The 17,276-nt window shown below is 40.5% G+C and overlaps 1 protein-coding gene across 1 annotated transcript in view; it reads left to right on the plus strand.

Annotated features, from left to right (window-relative positions):
* Positions 1-901: 901 nt before the first annotated feature.
* Positions 902-17,276, plus strand: part of LOC114663617 (KAT8 regulatory NSL complex subunit 1-like) — a 33,439-nt gene continuing 17,064 nt past the window's right edge. The window contains exons 1-7 of the mRNA XM_028817478.2: positions 902-1,061; positions 1,259-1,360; positions 1,576-1,691; positions 7,393-7,588; positions 8,146-8,305; positions 9,305-9,526; positions 11,372-11,518. Of these exons, the coding sequence (XP_028673311.2) occupies positions 924-1,061; positions 1,259-1,360; positions 1,576-1,691; positions 7,393-7,588; positions 8,146-8,305; positions 9,305-9,526; positions 11,372-11,518 (1,081 nt within the window). The 5' untranslated portion in view covers positions 902-923. The remainder of the gene's footprint in view (positions 1,062-1,258; positions 1,361-1,575; positions 1,692-7,392; positions 7,589-8,145; positions 8,306-9,304; positions 9,527-11,371; positions 11,519-17,276) is intronic.

The following is a 17,276-nucleotide window of genomic DNA, read 5'->3' on the forward strand; positions in this document are numbered from 1 at the left end:
GAAGAAAAACAAGCAACTTATTTACATTCAATTGTCAGTTTGTACCTTTGAATAAGATTTTTTTTTTTTATGACGTTTGATGCATTTAACCAGGCAGTTCTTATATAGCTGCATATGTCTGTAAATAATATGTGTGTTTTCATGTAATTTTGATTATGTTTCATAGTATTCGATTGAAAGTAGAATGTGTGACACAGGGTTAAATGACCATGGAGCATATGCTTCACTGTAAGGAGTGAAATCTCATTTAAAAATGTGCTTTAATTAGCTGTAGATTCTCTTTGTAAACTCCTTGCATTTAAGGTCAAGGTTTGTATTCTTCCACCCCAGAAGTCCTGTTGTTAAAGTACACCCTGCATAAAACCATGAGAACCCTCAGATATTTGATGCTGGACTTCTCACAGTTGCAAACTCCCACTCTGCATCTTTCACTTATTAAACTGTGGGGGTGTAATGTAATGTAAATTATTTTGTGAAAAACTGTACCATATATATAATATAAAGTTGAAGAGGCTCTGGTTTTAACTCTTTTTATGTGTCACTTTTCAACCGAAAGTACCAAAGCTAATTTTCATGTGCCAGTATTGAATTTTTTGCTGTCAACTGACGGTAACAGATACTCAGTTTTGCTGTGCACACCTTCTGCTCCCTGTCCCTTTAACGACAGAATGGTTTGGGATTTCAATCACAGTCTCATTTATGGGTGTTGATTTGAGATGCTTGTTTTATCACAAGTTGTTTAAAACAGTGTATCTTTTAGACCTACATTGTATGATGAGAAATTAAAGCTTTCAAAGTAACATTGTACAGTTGGTTTTAAATTGGATCGCAAGGGTCCAATGCAGTTAATTTTGACCTCATTTGGCATTGGCAGAAATGGTGACTGCTGTCTTCCTTTGCTCCCTCCTTTATCTGTGCAGGTCATGCCAAGCGAGTGGCAATGGGCAGAACAAAGAGCAGCCTTAGGCAGTCGATGGGCATGGCTCCAGGCCCAAGTGTCTGACTTGGAATATCGCATTCGCCAGCAAACGGAGCTCTGCAGGCACACCCGCACCAGCAAGGTACAGCACTCTGACTTGCTGCAGGGAGAACACTGCTTTATGGACCACTATTTTAACAGTGTGGCTGTGTTGTGAAGCTGGAGTGGACGATTTGGACTGTGGTTCCTGGCTGAGACAGTGAAGTTAGTGGGAGAGGTGGGATGCGCTTGTGTTGCTGCTGATATGCAGACTCACTTTCCTACCTTGTCTTTGGCCAGGTGCCCGTGGTCCTGGGTGAGGCTCCATCCTCCGATGAACTGTGCCACGCGCCGCCCCATCTTCCCAGTGCCCTTCATCTCATACATGGCCTCAATCACCAGGTAAGCATCAGCTTTGTTGTTTGTACTTGTTCTCTTCTTTTTCTGTTTATTGGGTTGGGATTTCAGTCACACTGGTGTCATGTTACACCCTAACAAAGGATTTCACGATCTGCATAAGTTTCCTTGGATGCAACTCAAGCTCCTTGTTCCAAATAGATTATGTTGTTCTTTTACTTCTCCTTCATGTGTAATGTGTTCTTTATTTTCTCTTTCAGACTTCTCATTCAGTCCATTCACTGGACAGTGTGTTTTCATCCAGCTGCTCAGGGACTACCTTTGCCTCCTCCAGGACTCCTGTACCTCCTTGTCCACCAAATGGAGCCCTGCACAGGTCAGTGTTTGACCTATGTTATACAATTCTATGCTTGGCCCAGGTTAACGTGCCTGCCCAGTGACTGGGTTTTTTATTATAATCAGTCATATGGAACATGTGAATCTATTTAAGTGTGGTAGTCACCTTACGTTACCTTAAATTTAGGCCACATTTGTATTAACATAGCTGAGTAAGATTATTCCGTTCCACTTAGCATTTGCTAGTTTTGTCCATCTCAGCTTTTAGTTGCAAGTGTATATAATACAAAAAACACCAACTGTAATCGCCATGTCTTGTCTGTCTGTCCATCTGTCTGCTCAAATGAAACAACTTGGCTCTCAGTTAATAAATAATGTTTAAATTAATTTTGTCTGGAAAGTTAATTTTTCATTGGAATATCTGATAATGAGTACACTGTACATAATTTAGAAATTTCAAAAGTTACCATTGAAAAGCATTGCCAAATTTTCTAACTGTTCTGTCTGAAGACAAAGAAACATTCTGTGTGACTTCAATTCTGGATTAGTTTACTGTTTCAATTTTACCTTGAGAGCAGTTACTTCAGCTTGTTTATTTTGTAAATTTCTTCTTTTACTCGTTCAAAAGCCGCTCCAGATGGCAAAAGGATCCCCAGTATAAGTTAGTCAAACACCAGTGGCCTCATGTATTATGAACAGGTGCATACACATAAAAACATTGCGTATGCCCATTTCCACGCTTAATTCAAGATGTATCAAATCTAAACCTATGTGGTTTTAGATCTGCATCCATGACATTGACTTTATGAAATATACCGATTTAATTGCATATCGTTTACAAATTTAATTCACTTGATTGTAATCAAACAGTAGCAATATAATAGTGCATGGAATGGCCATACTATTCCAACTACCATGGCTGCTATAGCATTGTTAGAAGATATCAAAAATGCAGGAATTAGAATAGAGTGCATCCCAGTAAGCAAGCATCTGTCCCAAAATAGACAGCACACCGCCAGTAAGCAGATTGTCAGTGAACCTACACCTGGGGTACAGCAGCAAGCCGAGAGTTTTCAGTCAGTGACTCACTGTTGGCTTGCTGGAGGCTGGCCGCTCAATAGTTAGCAGCTCATCAGCAAATTGTAGCTGCTAGAATGCTAGTAATAACCATCCAGCAGTTTAACATCAGTCCTCTCCTGGCTAGCCAATCACTATTAAAGCTGGTAGCCCTGCGCGATGGTCCACTGGTAGCATTTATTAATTGCAAGGTCAACAGACGAAATGTTCATTGGTCATAGCCTGCTTTATTCCCAGATGTACAGTCCTATTTCTAAATTTTATCATATTTTACCTAAGATGAATATGCACTGAAAAATAGTTAAAGGCATAATTGGGTCACAGTTTGGTAAATTTCTTTGAATACAAACAAAACATCCATCCATCCATCCATCCATCCTCTTCCGCTTACCCGAGATCGGGTCGCGGGGGCAGCAGCTTGAGCAGAGATGCCCAGACTTCCCTTTCCCCGGCCACTTCTTCTAGCTCTTCCGTTTAATTGGGTCACAGTTTGGTAGATTTCTTTGAATAGAAACAAAACATCCATCCAGCCGTCCTCTTCCGCTTATCCGAGATCGGGTCGCGGGGGCAGCAGCTTTAGCAGAGGTGCCCAGACTTCCCTTTCCCCGGCCACTTCTTCTAGCTCTTCCGGGAGAATCCCAAGGCGTTCCCAGGCCAGTCGAGAGACATAGTCCCTCCAGCATGTCCTGGGTTTTCCCCGGGGCCTCCTCCCTGTTAGACATGCCTGGAACACCTCACCAGGGAGGCGTCCAGGAGGCATCCTGATCAGATGCCCGAGCCACCTCATCTGACTCCTCTCGATGCGGAGGAGCAGCGGCTCTACTCTGAGCCCCTCCCGGATGACTGAGCTTCTCACCCTATCTTTAAAGGAAAGCCCAGACACCCTACGGAGGAAACTCATTTTAGCCGCTTGTATTCGCGATCTTGTTCTTTCGGTCACTACCCATAGCTCATGACCATAGGTGAGGGTAGGAACGTAGATCGACTGGTAAATTGAGAGCTTTGCCTTGTGGCTCAGCTCCTTTTTCACCACGACAGACTGATGCAGAGCCTGCATCACTGCGGATGCTGCACCGATCCGCCTATCAATCTCACACTCCATTCTTCCCTCACTCGTGAACAAGATCCCGAGATACTTGAATTCCTCCACTTGGGGCAGGATCTCGCTCCCAGCCATGAGAGGGCATTCCACCCTTTTTCGGCTGAGGACCATGGTCTCGGATTTGGAGGTGCTGATTCCCATCCCAGCCGCTTCACACTCGGCTGCGAACCGATCCAGAGAGAGCTGAAGATCATGGCCTGATGAAGCAAACAGGACAACATCATCTGCCAAAAGTGGTGACCCAATCCTGAGTCCACCAAACCGGACCCCCTCAATGCCCTGGCTGCGCCTAGAAATTGTGTCCATAAAAGTTATGAACAGAATCGGTGACAAAAGGCAGCCCTGGCGGTGTTCAACTCTCACTGGAAATGAGTTCGACTTACTGCCGGCAATGCGGACCAAGCTCTGACACCGATCGTACAAGGACCGAACAGCCCTTATCAGGGGGTCAGGTACCCCATACTCTCAGAGTACCCCCCACAGGATTCCCCGAGGGACACAGTCGAACGCCTTTTCCAAGTCCACAAAATACATGTAGACTGGTTGGGCAAACTCTCAAGCACCCTCCAGGACCCTGCTAAGGGTATAGAGCTGTCTTCACCCGAGTGTCCAAGACATGTGGCTGCAGGTCTGACGACATGACCACAAAGTCGATCATCGAACTGAGGCCTAGGGTGTCCTGGTGCCAAGTGTACCTTGAACATGGTGTTCGTTATGGACAATCCGTGACAAGCACAGAAGTCCAATAACAAAACACCGCTCAGGTTCAGATCGGGGGGGCCATTCCTCCCAATCACGCCCTTCCAGGTCTCACTGTCATTGCCCACGTGAGCATTGAAGTCTCCCAGCAGAATGAGGGAGTCTCCAGAAGGTAAGCCCTCTAGCACCCCCTCCAGGGACTCCAAAAAGGGTGGGTACTCCAAACCGCTGTTCGGTGCATACGCACAAACAACAGTTAGGACCCATCCCCCCACCCGAAGGCGGAGGGAGTCTACCCTCACGTCCACTGGGGTAAACGCCAATGAACAGGCTCCAAGTCGGGGGGCAATAAGTATGCCCACACCCGCTCGGCGCCTCTTACTGGGGGCAACTCCAGAGTGGTAGAGAGTCCAGTATTTAGAGATCATACTGATTTCTTGTCTCTTGACGATAACTAGCTTCTAAGTTGATTTAGATTTCCAGTGCTATCGTCTAAAAGCTGTACACTGAACTGGAGTCAGCTTTACAAAGGCATACTTTAAGGAATTGTTCTCTACCTGTTCCTTTGCAAGCTCTGTCCACCCTTGAGTTTTTAGCCTCAGGAGCTTTTCAGCGTGAACTGGCTGACCATTTGGGTGTTTCTTGGTCATCACGAGTGGCTTCTCACCCAGCTTACCAGCCCACTGACTGAGCAACTTTAACATGCTGGTTATGAATGTCTAGGCAATGATTGCAGCAACTCGCTGCTCAAACAGTGAGACCCCCCCCAGAATTCTGCCACCTCCTCCAGTGGTGATGACACTCAGACGTTGGGCTGCGACTCACCTCTTCACATCAAGATTGATATCGGACCACTTCCTTTTTTTATTTTGGACACTTTGCGACTTTCAGAACTTCAATTTTGGATTGCCTCCGCCACACTGTGCCACTCCATCAATTTCCTTTTGTTGCTTATACCACTGCTTAAGCCATTAAATAGTATGTTTTTCACTTCACTGAGCAGGAGCTCTCTGTTCTGCATTCCCTGAAATTCTTCTTTTTTACATGTGCTGTTACCATTTTACACGTGCCATTGTCATTTAACAAAACACTCAATGGAAGGGACTATTTATATTGATTTCATATTCAAATAGGCAAAATTCTGGAAGGAGTCGGGGTGGGCTGTATGTTTGTGCATGTGCATTAAAATTCATGTTGATATGGGATTTATAAAGCAAAAGTGGGTAGAACTTTGCTTGCGCAGTTTTATGCATCTGAATTTTCTTGTGCGTACATGCATTTCTAGTTTTGTCTGTACGCCATTTATTAGTGTGAATTCTATACAAGGTGTTATAAATGAGGCCCCAGGAGGAGGGGTTTGTGTGTGCAAGTTGCAGCTCTGGTATGTCAGCTGAGGTAAGTTAATCGTAAATACTTAGTGTGTTTTTTGTTTTTGTTTTTTTTTTTTCCACTATTTACAAAAATTTAGAAATCTTACAGAAAAATGAATGGGACAAAAATGATGTACACATCCCTCTGTAAGCTTGGACCACTCATATATGCTCCGTATTTGAGTTATACTAAAAACAACCTCATGACTCCATTACCTGTTTATCATAATGATTCATTATTTCTCTGATGCTGTAATTAATTGGTCTAAACCATCCAAGAATTTTATCTTAAAACATCAAAAGAGATTTTAAATGTCCATCAGGTACATCTTTGAAAAGTGTTACGTTTATAAAATTGTTAGTCTGCTAACACATCTAATTGCGTTCTGTTATCACTGTTGCTTCTGGAGAAGACTCATTGTTACAAAAATATCTATTAAGCAAAAACATGATAACTGACTCTTTTAATAATATAACTAAAAATGTTTAAGTACTCCAACTTTTAGGTTGATGAACTAAGTCCCCAAAAGCACCATGCCGTCATTTCCTATCTTGTTTCACTGTTCAGGAGTGCTTGTAGGTGTACTATTTTCTAGCATCCTTTTTTAACCTTTGTGTCTCTCTGCTCACTATATACTGACAAAAATTCACTATTCCTCATCTACAAACTACCATAAACTAGGAGCTGGGTTGACTCCCGCAGACGCATAAACGTAGATTCAGTTTTTGTTAACATGTGACTTTTAAACTTCAGACAATCAGTTCACTTATATGGTTGGCCACTCTCTCAACCATTCTTGTGATTCCTATTTACCTATGGGTGCATCAATTCCCTGGTTAACTGATGGAGATGACTGAAAAAAAGTTCCATAGATAATGTTAACTGATTTCCTAAATTTTTAAAATTTGAGCCATTTCAGATGAAGCACATCATTCAGAATTTGTGACGAAATTATTACTGAACCAGTCTTTTACAAGTCAGCCCAGCATTTTTGCAATTAATTTCAGTACTAAATTAATCTTCTATTGAACTTGTGCATATGAACTGTCTTGCAGGATTTCAAAACATTCGTCTTACCTACTGGTTATTCCTTCATAAGGTGATGGGCTGAAGACCACCATGGACATAATACTGAAAATCCCTTTCAGTCTGCAGTATCCAAATATACAGAATACAAATATGTAAACTACACTGTGTACATCCTGTTAATTTTACGATGCTTTGCTGTGTGTTTTAAAACTCTTTATAATTTGCCTGCTTAGTATTACAAGGTAAATTGCTTGCCTTGTATGTAGAGATGCTACAGTGGAGGTCCAGCCTACTGCCTGTCACAGCTCATTTCTCTAGATGTAGACAGCACTGCAGAGAGAGCCAGTGCTCACCACCTTTAAACATCAAGTCTTTCTACCCTGGAAGCATCCGGTTTTCTTAGTGATTATGATTAGAGTGTTTCAATGATTCTGTTCTGTCTGATTCCTTTTTGTCTCTTTAGCTCCCTTTCGTATTCCCCAGAACAGTGGGATGTTACATCAGATGTTCTCAGGAAGAAGCAGCAGTGGCCGGAAATCCAAGTTGCTAACCCTTCTGCCCTTGACAGCAGCTGTGTGGCAGCTAGAGTTCGACCCCTGTGGCGGCACCAGCGCCGCAAACTGGTTCGTGTTGGAGCAACCCCCCATCTTCGTGCCAAGGTGCAGCACCATTTGCCTTTTCACAAAGAGCATCTAGCAGGCAAACATGAAGCATAGTTCTAATTAAACTTGATCCTTTTAACCTTCAATCTTTTGTTGTATGGGTTCCTCAGATGCCTGTCTCAATACTCTTTTAAACCTGCATTACCATGGCTTCCCAAGTGCAGTGTAAGCCAAAATTTGAGCCCATATAAAGTCCAGGACAGATCACTTCAGTTTGCCAACAGTACAGCGAGTGCTCCATTTCTTTCAGTAGCTCCACTACACCATTTACCTGAAGGCTACAGAAGCAGAAATATCACGTTCACCCTCCCAAACATAAGCCTCATAATTCCAATTTAGTTTAATTATCCCTAGTTAATCATAGAGAACCCTGTGCATACAACATTTCCCAGAGCAGCATAATGCCAAATTTCTCTTTTTATTTTTCGCATCACACCTCATATTTACCAATAAATGTAGTTTTAGGACTATACATTAAAGTTTTCTTCAGTATAGTAGTTTAAACATTCTGGTGCAGATTTTTTCCTCTGAAACCTTTTATATTTTCTTTATAGTCAGTGTCACTGCAGTGCAACTGTGAACCACCCTCAGTGTGTATTGGTTGGGGTGAGCGTAGCCTCTCCTCACAAACCTCCGACCAGAAGTCTCGGAGCATTAAAGAGCGAGCAGCTTCCCTTGATCCTTCCTTCCACCCTGTGCTATCATTTTTCAATGGTGAGTACATCTGAATGGTTCGTATTGTTCCTTGAGTGTAAACATATAGTCCCTAGTGTACAAGACTATATAGCATATGTGCAATTTATATATGTGCATAAAGTATGCACAGCCAAAATTCTACTTTGGGTGTGATTGGGGAAGGGTACTATTTTTTTTTTTTTTACAGTAACTAATCTATAAAGTGAGTTGGACAAACACATGTAGAGGGATAACCTGATGCAGAACAAGGTTGGTGACTAGTGACTACCACACACCCTCTTGTAAACAGGCTTTCCCAGCAAGCAAGCACATGTAGCTTGGCTACATTTGTGTATACTACCTTTGTTTGGCTGATTAGGCTTCCTGTGATATTCAGTTTTTGGGTTTGAAATGTCGGAAGTATAATTTTATTATGGTTAAATCAGGGTCATTGGATGCCTTTGATTCTGAAGCGATTCAGGGACACATAGGAGTTGGGGGCTAGGAGATGAGAGCCAGCCTAATAAGGCTCATACAGTAGTATGACTTTACAGATTTGTGGCTAACTTGTAGTTAGTGGTCCCAGGTTTGTGACTTCCAAAGTCCAGTGCTTCACTACATCACCACATAGTGAATTCCTGGACTATACAGATTAAATAAACTTAAATCAACTTAAGAATAGTAAAGTTGTTTTCATTAACAATTTATCCATCTATCCTATTAACCTGCTCCAGAAAAGTCACTTAGGTCATACAGTGTTTTAGTGGTGTCAAACAATCACGTTTGTGCTTGACAGTGCAGCGCAATAGCTACTAATCCATATTTCATTTTAAACCTGTTTATCAGCGCCAGTGAGAAAATTAAACAGATGTGCAAATGGGAATTGATTTTCTACTTTCCCACTAGGTTATATGCAAGGCTGGTGTTATACTGACCGCATACATATTGTTGTCTTTGTGGCATCAATATTTAATTGCCTCCGAACACACGACAGGTCAGGTGAAAAAACATCTTCTCACTTAGTTCTGCTTTTCACAGATTGCCCTCTGCACCTGCTCTTGGAAGGCCGTACACAAGAAACCAGTCATACTGCAAAATCTCTCCTTGGGGAACAGAGTGCACGGCTTCACCGACATAAGGAAGAGGGACAATGGCATCAAAAACATGGGGGTGTCCGCCTCTCTCAGCTCAAAAAGAAAGTCTCCGAATCCAGTCGGTCCAGCTGCCATAGAACCACCCCCTCCATCCCTTCATCTGCCAGTGAGTTTAACTAGAATTGAGACTTATGACTAAGACATTGTACCTTTTATCTTTTGTATGTGCTATGTGGTTACACATTGAATTATTGGTCCAGTGTATTGGAAAACTGTTCTGGGTCTCTTCAATATTGGTTTGCTATTTAATTAATTAGGTTTAAATGCCCCCTCATGTTAAGGTTTTTCTATGATTTGGACCTTCCATCAATTAAGCAATATCTGGACAAATCTGTGTAACAGTTATCTTGGAACACTTGTACCACTGCAGCGCAATGCCATGTTGTTGATAAAGGCCATATTATTCATCTTCATGAAACATTTTGCTCAGTATAACCCATCACAGCACAGTTTGTCTGTATGGATGCTAGAAATTTTGCAGTATCTGTATAGATTAAGAAACCCTACAGGAATAAGACCTTGGTAGTACTGTCACAGTTTTTATGCCAACACCTTTCTAAGTAAAGATCTCTAGATTGTTTTGCAACAAGAAGGGGCTTTTTTCATAGTGTTCAGTATGGTGTTTGCCATTGACTTCTCACTATAATGGGTTGCATCTGGGCTACTGGTGGGCTTAAGTAGCCTGAACAATTATGGATTGATGTTGGTCTGAACTGATATGTGCTTCTCCCATGATGATGATGGTCATATGGACATCTGGGACACCTGCCATTCAATCCATAAATACAGGGGACAGCATGGTTCCTTGATCAGGTGTTGGTGACAGCGTAGATTGTCACCACAGAAGAACCAGAAAAGACAGCTGAGAATTGCATAGATTAGTACAGCATTGCAGAACCCATAAGAGAATTAATAATTCAATGCCCATATAGACTAATAAAAATACAACTAAAATGTAGCCATGAAAAGCCATTTATTAGCTTTGTGAATTTCCAGATATAAGAAGACGTAATGTTCCCTACCCATCTCTTTTATGTAAATTAAGGCATTTTGAGTTTTTCATTTGTTTACAAGTGAAACAACTGAATGTTGTAAATGTTGCATTGCAACGATCTGTATTTATTTCCTACACTTTAATATTCATTTAGCAGGCACCCTTATACAAAGCAGCTTGTAAAATCTTTAAAGTGAGTTTTATCAGGAAACTTCAAATTAATAGACAATATAAGATAATATTTTATTGTAATGCACAAAAAGCGTAAACTATAGTTAGTTCCTTTGGTGGATGTGAAATAGTAGTCTTAAAAAAATAAAGTTCAGCCAATGGATGGTACCAAGTGTGTGGGGGATCCAACTTGACAATTTGCAGCATGGGACACAAGTTCAGTGCTGTGGGCTGGATCATTTGGTGAAAGAGTAGCATATAGAACTGTAGGGCTTTGGTGTGAAATGTCAGAGGAAGTGTAAAGCAGGAGAAGGGCACCATCTTTGTAAGCTGATAATCATTTTGTCAACAAAAATTGGCATCAGTCAAACAATTTCAGAAACACTATTTGACACTGTCACTCGTAGCATATTTCATTATATGATGAAATGACTTGAAGATTAGACTTTTAGGACTCATCGGTTCTATGTGTTATATAGTGGTTGCTACCTCTATAAAAGGTCATTTTTGTGCCCGCAGTGCTTTCCAATCCAAAAGAATATTGGGAGTTTAAGGAATGTATCCATCAGTGTAGATAGCAGAAGTTGTCCTGGTCTTTAGAACTTGCCAGAGAGCCTATTGATAAACTGAGACAGGTTTGCATTTCACTTTGTGTGGATGGCATATATGGATGCTAGTAAAAAGTTGCGATTACAAAAAAATATCTGAATTAGGCAGCTTTCTGATCTGCTACGTCAGCTTTCTCTTGTACTCTCTTTGACTGTCTTTTTTTTTGTTTGTTTCCAGAGCTGCCTCACAATAAGAACAACACTGAACATCCTCTCCGGCATCGCTTGGACAGCTGGCAGCCCACTTTAGACTTCCAGACCAACCTCACCATGGAGAGGACCGTTACTCCTGTTCGGAAGATACATTCCACCCCTCTCCCTTCCAGTAAGTGTCATTGAGTTTTGTTTTGTTTTTTTGAGGCTGGAGATCATTCTATCTTACTTTAGGCAGCTGGTTTAGCATTCAAAGGAGTTCTTATGTACTGGAAGTTATATATAGCCTGCATGACTGGTGCAGAACCCATTAGAGTTTTAGGAAGGAGTAGAAGATGTTGGTTGTGACAAAAAGTTTACACACAGAAGTTTGCAGGTGTTCTTATAGTACACAATACAAATCTATATTAACAAATGTTTTATTTTTAGCTTTTTTTCTCCATGCAACCATCCATTCATACATTTTCTAATCCCATCAGTGTGTATTGTAGCATTAGGCTCAGAATGCAGACAAATACTAAGAGTTACTTGAGGAAACCCTACTCAGGAGTGAATATGACCTCAGATTGGGGTAATTGTTTATCTTTCAGCATGAGAACGATCCAAAGTATATAGTCAGGACAACGCAGGAGTAACTGGCTCTGGGACAAGACTCTGACTGGCCCAGCCAAAGCCTAACGTTAAACCCCATAGAACATCTATGGAGAGAACTGAAGATGGCAGCTTAAAGATGCTTTCTACCTATTCTAATAGAGCTTGAAAGGAAATGCCAGAAAGAATCAAACTGCCCAAATCTGTGTGTGCAAACTTGTAGAGCAGGAGTTCTTAAATTTTTAATCTGATGATCCAAGCATGAAAATCTCTACCAATCTGGGACCCCAAAAGAGGAGTGTTATAATGACATTGGGGTCATGAATAGACATAGCATTGGCCAGACATTAAAAAAATAAAAAAGTAATTTATTTTCTTTCCTTTCAAGTATATTTCATGTATGAATATTACTGAAATAGAAAAGTGGAAGCAAACATATTCTCAATAAAACAATAATTATCACAGAAAACAGGGAAAAGATTTCTGAGGTATATCACTGCCAGTCTCCATGCTTACTTTATACTTTAGTAAAACTGAGGGAAATACTGTACATTATTGCGGTGTGGTGTGAGGATAGGCTGATTTTTGAAAGGGATGTATGAATAATCACTTAACTTAGTTACTTGATTCATGGCACTAAATATGAAATAAAGTAGTCCAAAAACATTTAACCTATCCAGTTTATTTACCTTGTTTTAATTAATATATGTATAATATTTTTCAAATTAACTTCAACAACAACAACAAAAATTATTTATATAGCACATTTTCATACAAATAATGCAGCTCAAAGTGCTTTACATGATGAAGAAAGAGAGAAAAAAATACAAAATAAATAAAAATTAGAATAAGGGAACACTAATTAACATAGAAAAAAGTAAGGTCTGATGGCCAGGGAGGACAGAGAAAAAAAAAAAAAAAACTCCAGACGGCTGGTGAAGAAAATAAAATCTGCAGGAGTTCCAGGTCACGAGACTGCCCAGCTCCCTCTAGGCATTCTACCTAACATAAATTACCTCAATCAGTCCTCATGGTATTCAGGGTTCTCATGGAAGAACTTGATGATGACGGTCATGTGGACTTCTGGCCTTTATTCCATCAATGTAGGGACATCACAGTGCTTTCATCGGGTGGTGGTGGCGCAGGTTGCCACCCCAGAAAACCGGAAAAAGAACAGAAGAGAAAGTAGGGGTTAGTACGGATTTTGGAGCCACCATGAATAATCATGATAATTAATTGAATATACAGAGCATCAGGATCAGGAAGCTAGCAGTGTTTTAAACTGCTCCACTGTATTAGCCTGGTGAATTCCTATTGGCAAGCTATTCCAGATTTTAGATGCATAACAGCAGAAGGCCGCCTCACCACTTCTTTTAAGTTTAGCTCTTGGAATTCTAAGCCGACACTCATTTGAAGATCTAAGGCAGGGGTGCCCAATGCATCGATCGCGATAGATAGATAGATAGATAGATAGATAGATAGATAGATAGATAGATAGATAGATAGATAGATAGATAGATAGATAGATAGATAGATAGATAGATAGATAGATAGATACATACATACATACATACATACATACATACATACATACATACATACATACATACATACATACATACATACATAAATAATCAATCCCAAGGGGAAATTCACATAATCCAGCTGCAGCATACTTATAAAAACAATATTAAATTAAAGATTGATAAAAATGCAGATAAAAAAGACAATAACTTTGTATAATACTGTATTAATGTTTACCCTCCCCCCCGGGTGGAATTGAAGAGTCGCATAGTGTGGGGGAGGAACGATCTCCTCAGTCTGTCAGTGGAGCAGGACATTGACAGCAGTCTGTTGCTGAAGCTGCTCCTCTGTCTGGAGATGATACTGTTTAGTGGATGTGGTGGATTCTCCATGATTGACAGGGGCCTGCTCAGCATCCGTTGCTCTGCCACAGATGTCAAACTGTCCAGCTCCATGCCTACAATAGAGCCTGCCTTTCTCACCAGTTTGTCCAGGCGTGAGGCATCCTTAGAAGGGGTTAGAAGTAAAAATAGAGAGTCAAGAGAGGTGAATTAACTTAGCGATGATTTTGGAGAGGACCCGGGCTCCAAATCTATTTGGATGCAGACCATCCTGCTTGAAGAAACGTGGCCTCTCCCAGAAGAGGTTCCAGTTGTCTGCGAACCCAACATTTTGACTCTCGCAGAGGCCTTTCAGCCAGATGTTTAACACCAGCAGATGAATGTAATACTTGTTTGATCTTCTAACGAGAGGTAAGGGACCCGAGATGAAAATTCTTGCAGCCGTCGTCCTCTCCTTCGTGGCTTTAATTAGTGCTGCTAAGTCCACCTTGAGAATCTCCTAATGTCGGTGTCTCACGTTGTTAACCCCAGCGTGTATCACAGTGGATCCCACTGCCCTGTTCTTGTGCCTCTCGAAGACTCTCGGCACACGTCTCATAACATCCTGGACACGAGCACCGGGAAAACAAGAGACAAAAGATTTCTGATTAGGGCATGCGATGTTTAGGTTTCTTACGATTGAATCACCAATCACAAATACATCACCCAGGGTTGAAGACAAACTGGGGGTGCGGAGAGGGTCGAATCGGTTCTGGGTGGAGATGCTTGACTGTGCCAATGGAGGTGTTCTAGCCTTAAATCCCCGCCTGCATAGCTGAAACAGGCCAGATTCTTCATCGTTGGCGTCGTCACTCCGATGACGAGGCACGGGGTTGAAGCTCACTTGGCCTTGAAAGTGAGCGGCACAGTGTGGAGTCGATGTTACCGAACCGCGATTTGCTCTGACAATTTCTGATGTCGGGGAGGATTTTTCCAGCAGATCCCTCAGGTGCCTCCACCTGGACAGGAGTTTCTGTATCTGGATGTCGAGAGCCTGGAGTTCTTCGATGACGCGTTTCATCTCCTCGTTGGTCATTGTTTGCTTCCGCTTCTGCTTCTGCTTCATGCCCTTGCTCTCTCTCTTCTCCTCTCACACTCATTCACTCTTCCCACTCACATTCACCCGTACAATTCATTTTTCTAAATGAGTTTGTAAATAGTTTTAACATTTCACTTTTCACTTAATTCAATAAACTAGGGAAAAAAAGGAACTTAATTATTTCTCAAACAAGTATGCACTATTTGCATTTTATATGGACAGGATAAATCTTGATGACTTATTTGGTAAACTATGAAGTTTGAAATGTTTAATGCTACTGACTGACATTGTGCTGAATGTCTACAGCTGGTCTCAACCTTTGGATGTTTTCTGGTGTTCTTATAGTTCGCAATGGTCCAACAAACATGTCTGTCACACTACTAGTAAACTGAAGTTTATTGAACCACTTTAAACCAGTGTTATGAGAAGGAATTCTTTTTCACCATGGCATGTTAAACTTAATGCATAATTTTTGTAACTCTGCTACAGATTTAGATTTAATGTATGCTGTAATGGTGAACATATAATGAAGTATTCACCAGTTGTTCCTGGCCACTGAAGCTGCTTTTAACATATATACCCCAACTGTATTCAATCACTCTTCATAACACTTCAGAAATTTCATTTTGACATTTCAAACTAGTATCGTGGTCTCATCACCTCACAAGCTTGTCTGTTTAATTCCCTCCCCTCTCCTTTTTATAATGTCTTTGTCTTTGTTTGTCAGTCATCTCAATTTCATTGTTTCACTGGTTGTGAGAGGGCAAGTGATGTTGTGGGGAATATTTTTTTCATCCCATAGAAACTAGAAAAGCTCCCTGTGGTGCATAAATGCCGTTGTTTTGCATGCTACTGCAATAAATAGTATGTGTGCTTGGATGAACTTGGCTAAGTTTACTACACAATCATGTGGCAACCCCTCACAAACATGTCTATAACCCATAGTTTAAGAAATGTTGTAGATACCCAAGAATACTCAAAGCTGTAATTGCTGTCAAAGTGACTTCTATAAATTACCCAATTAAGAATATGAATACTTGTAATGAATCAGGAATTTCAGTGTTTGTTTTTTAATAAATTTGCAAATCTTTCTGAAAACCTGTTTTCATTTTGTTATTATGGATAACGGAGTGTATATTGATGGGCAAAAATGACAGGGAAATGAAAGGGACTGAATGCCTTCTGAATCCATTTTATATCCAAGTCAAACATTTAACTTGTAAGTGTAATATGTTACTGAAATGGAAATAATGGAGCAGACAGTATAAATTTAGTATCTTTACTTTTGATATATTTGGTTCATGAAATGTGTAGTCATTAAAGCTTGCTAAAGCCATTACATGCAAAACTATTGTTTTTTTCTTCCTGAAATTCACATTTGAATATAAAGGCTCTACATTGTGTCCATCAGAGGTCTATTTTACAATATCAGCTTTACATCAAAAATTCAGTTAAGTCTGCATAGGCTAACATCCATATTCAAAACATTTTATTAAAAATTAGATTGCTTCTTGGCTTATGTTCTGACTAGTTATGTCCCAAGCATGGAGTAGAACTGTTTGAGTCGATAACAATAGCATCCCTGAAACAGTCTTCCTTATTGCAAAAGGAACAAAGTACGAAAAAGCTTATATGCAGAATGATTCAACTTTAAATTCTACCAAAAATCATAATAGAATTCCATCTCTCATAAAAAACTTACCCTTTTATCTTTCAATACAAACCTCAGCCACAGAAGGAAAAAACAACACATACAAAGTTTAACATTACTATATTGCTGTATTATATTCTTAGCCTGTATTTAGAAATTGCCTTTGTCATCATGCCAAGCAGGGCCTGAAAAGGATATGTTTCCATTTATTATGGAATAACTATAAGAATATCTTGCTTACCTCACAGAGGTTAATAATGTATGTCGTCGTTTCCGTGCTAATATTAAGCCTGAGGCTGTCTTTTTCTCTCGTGACAAAGCCTCAAAAAAAAAATCTGTGAAATATTTATCAGTTTCTAAAACAGAACCATAGGGATACCCTCTCAATTCGAGAGTAGCTATGCAAGAGAGCTGCTTGCTGAAGAGTGGGCTGTGTGTACTGACACTATAGTTCAGTACTGGACTTGAGTTTCCTACATTGCCAAATGGCAAATTATATATTCCCTGTAAATTAACTGATCATGAATATAAAGCAGGTCACAATGTAATAGAATTCTTCTTGGATGAGAAAGTCTGTCTGAATTACTCTCCTTTAACTGTTATTTTCAATACATTAAATTGTCTGGTTATATGGAGTGAAATGTCACCTTGGATGTAGGTGTTTGAGCCATAACACAAGCCCATTAAAATTCCAGAGTGATGGATGAAGGTGATCTTGGTGTCACTTTTGTAACAGAAAGGTTAT

This window comes from Erpetoichthys calabaricus, chromosome 13 (assembly GCF_900747795.2).
Source record: "Erpetoichthys calabaricus chromosome 13, fErpCal1.3, whole genome shotgun sequence".
Taxonomy (NCBI): Eukaryota; Metazoa; Chordata; class Cladistia; order Polypteriformes; family Polypteridae; genus Erpetoichthys; species Erpetoichthys calabaricus.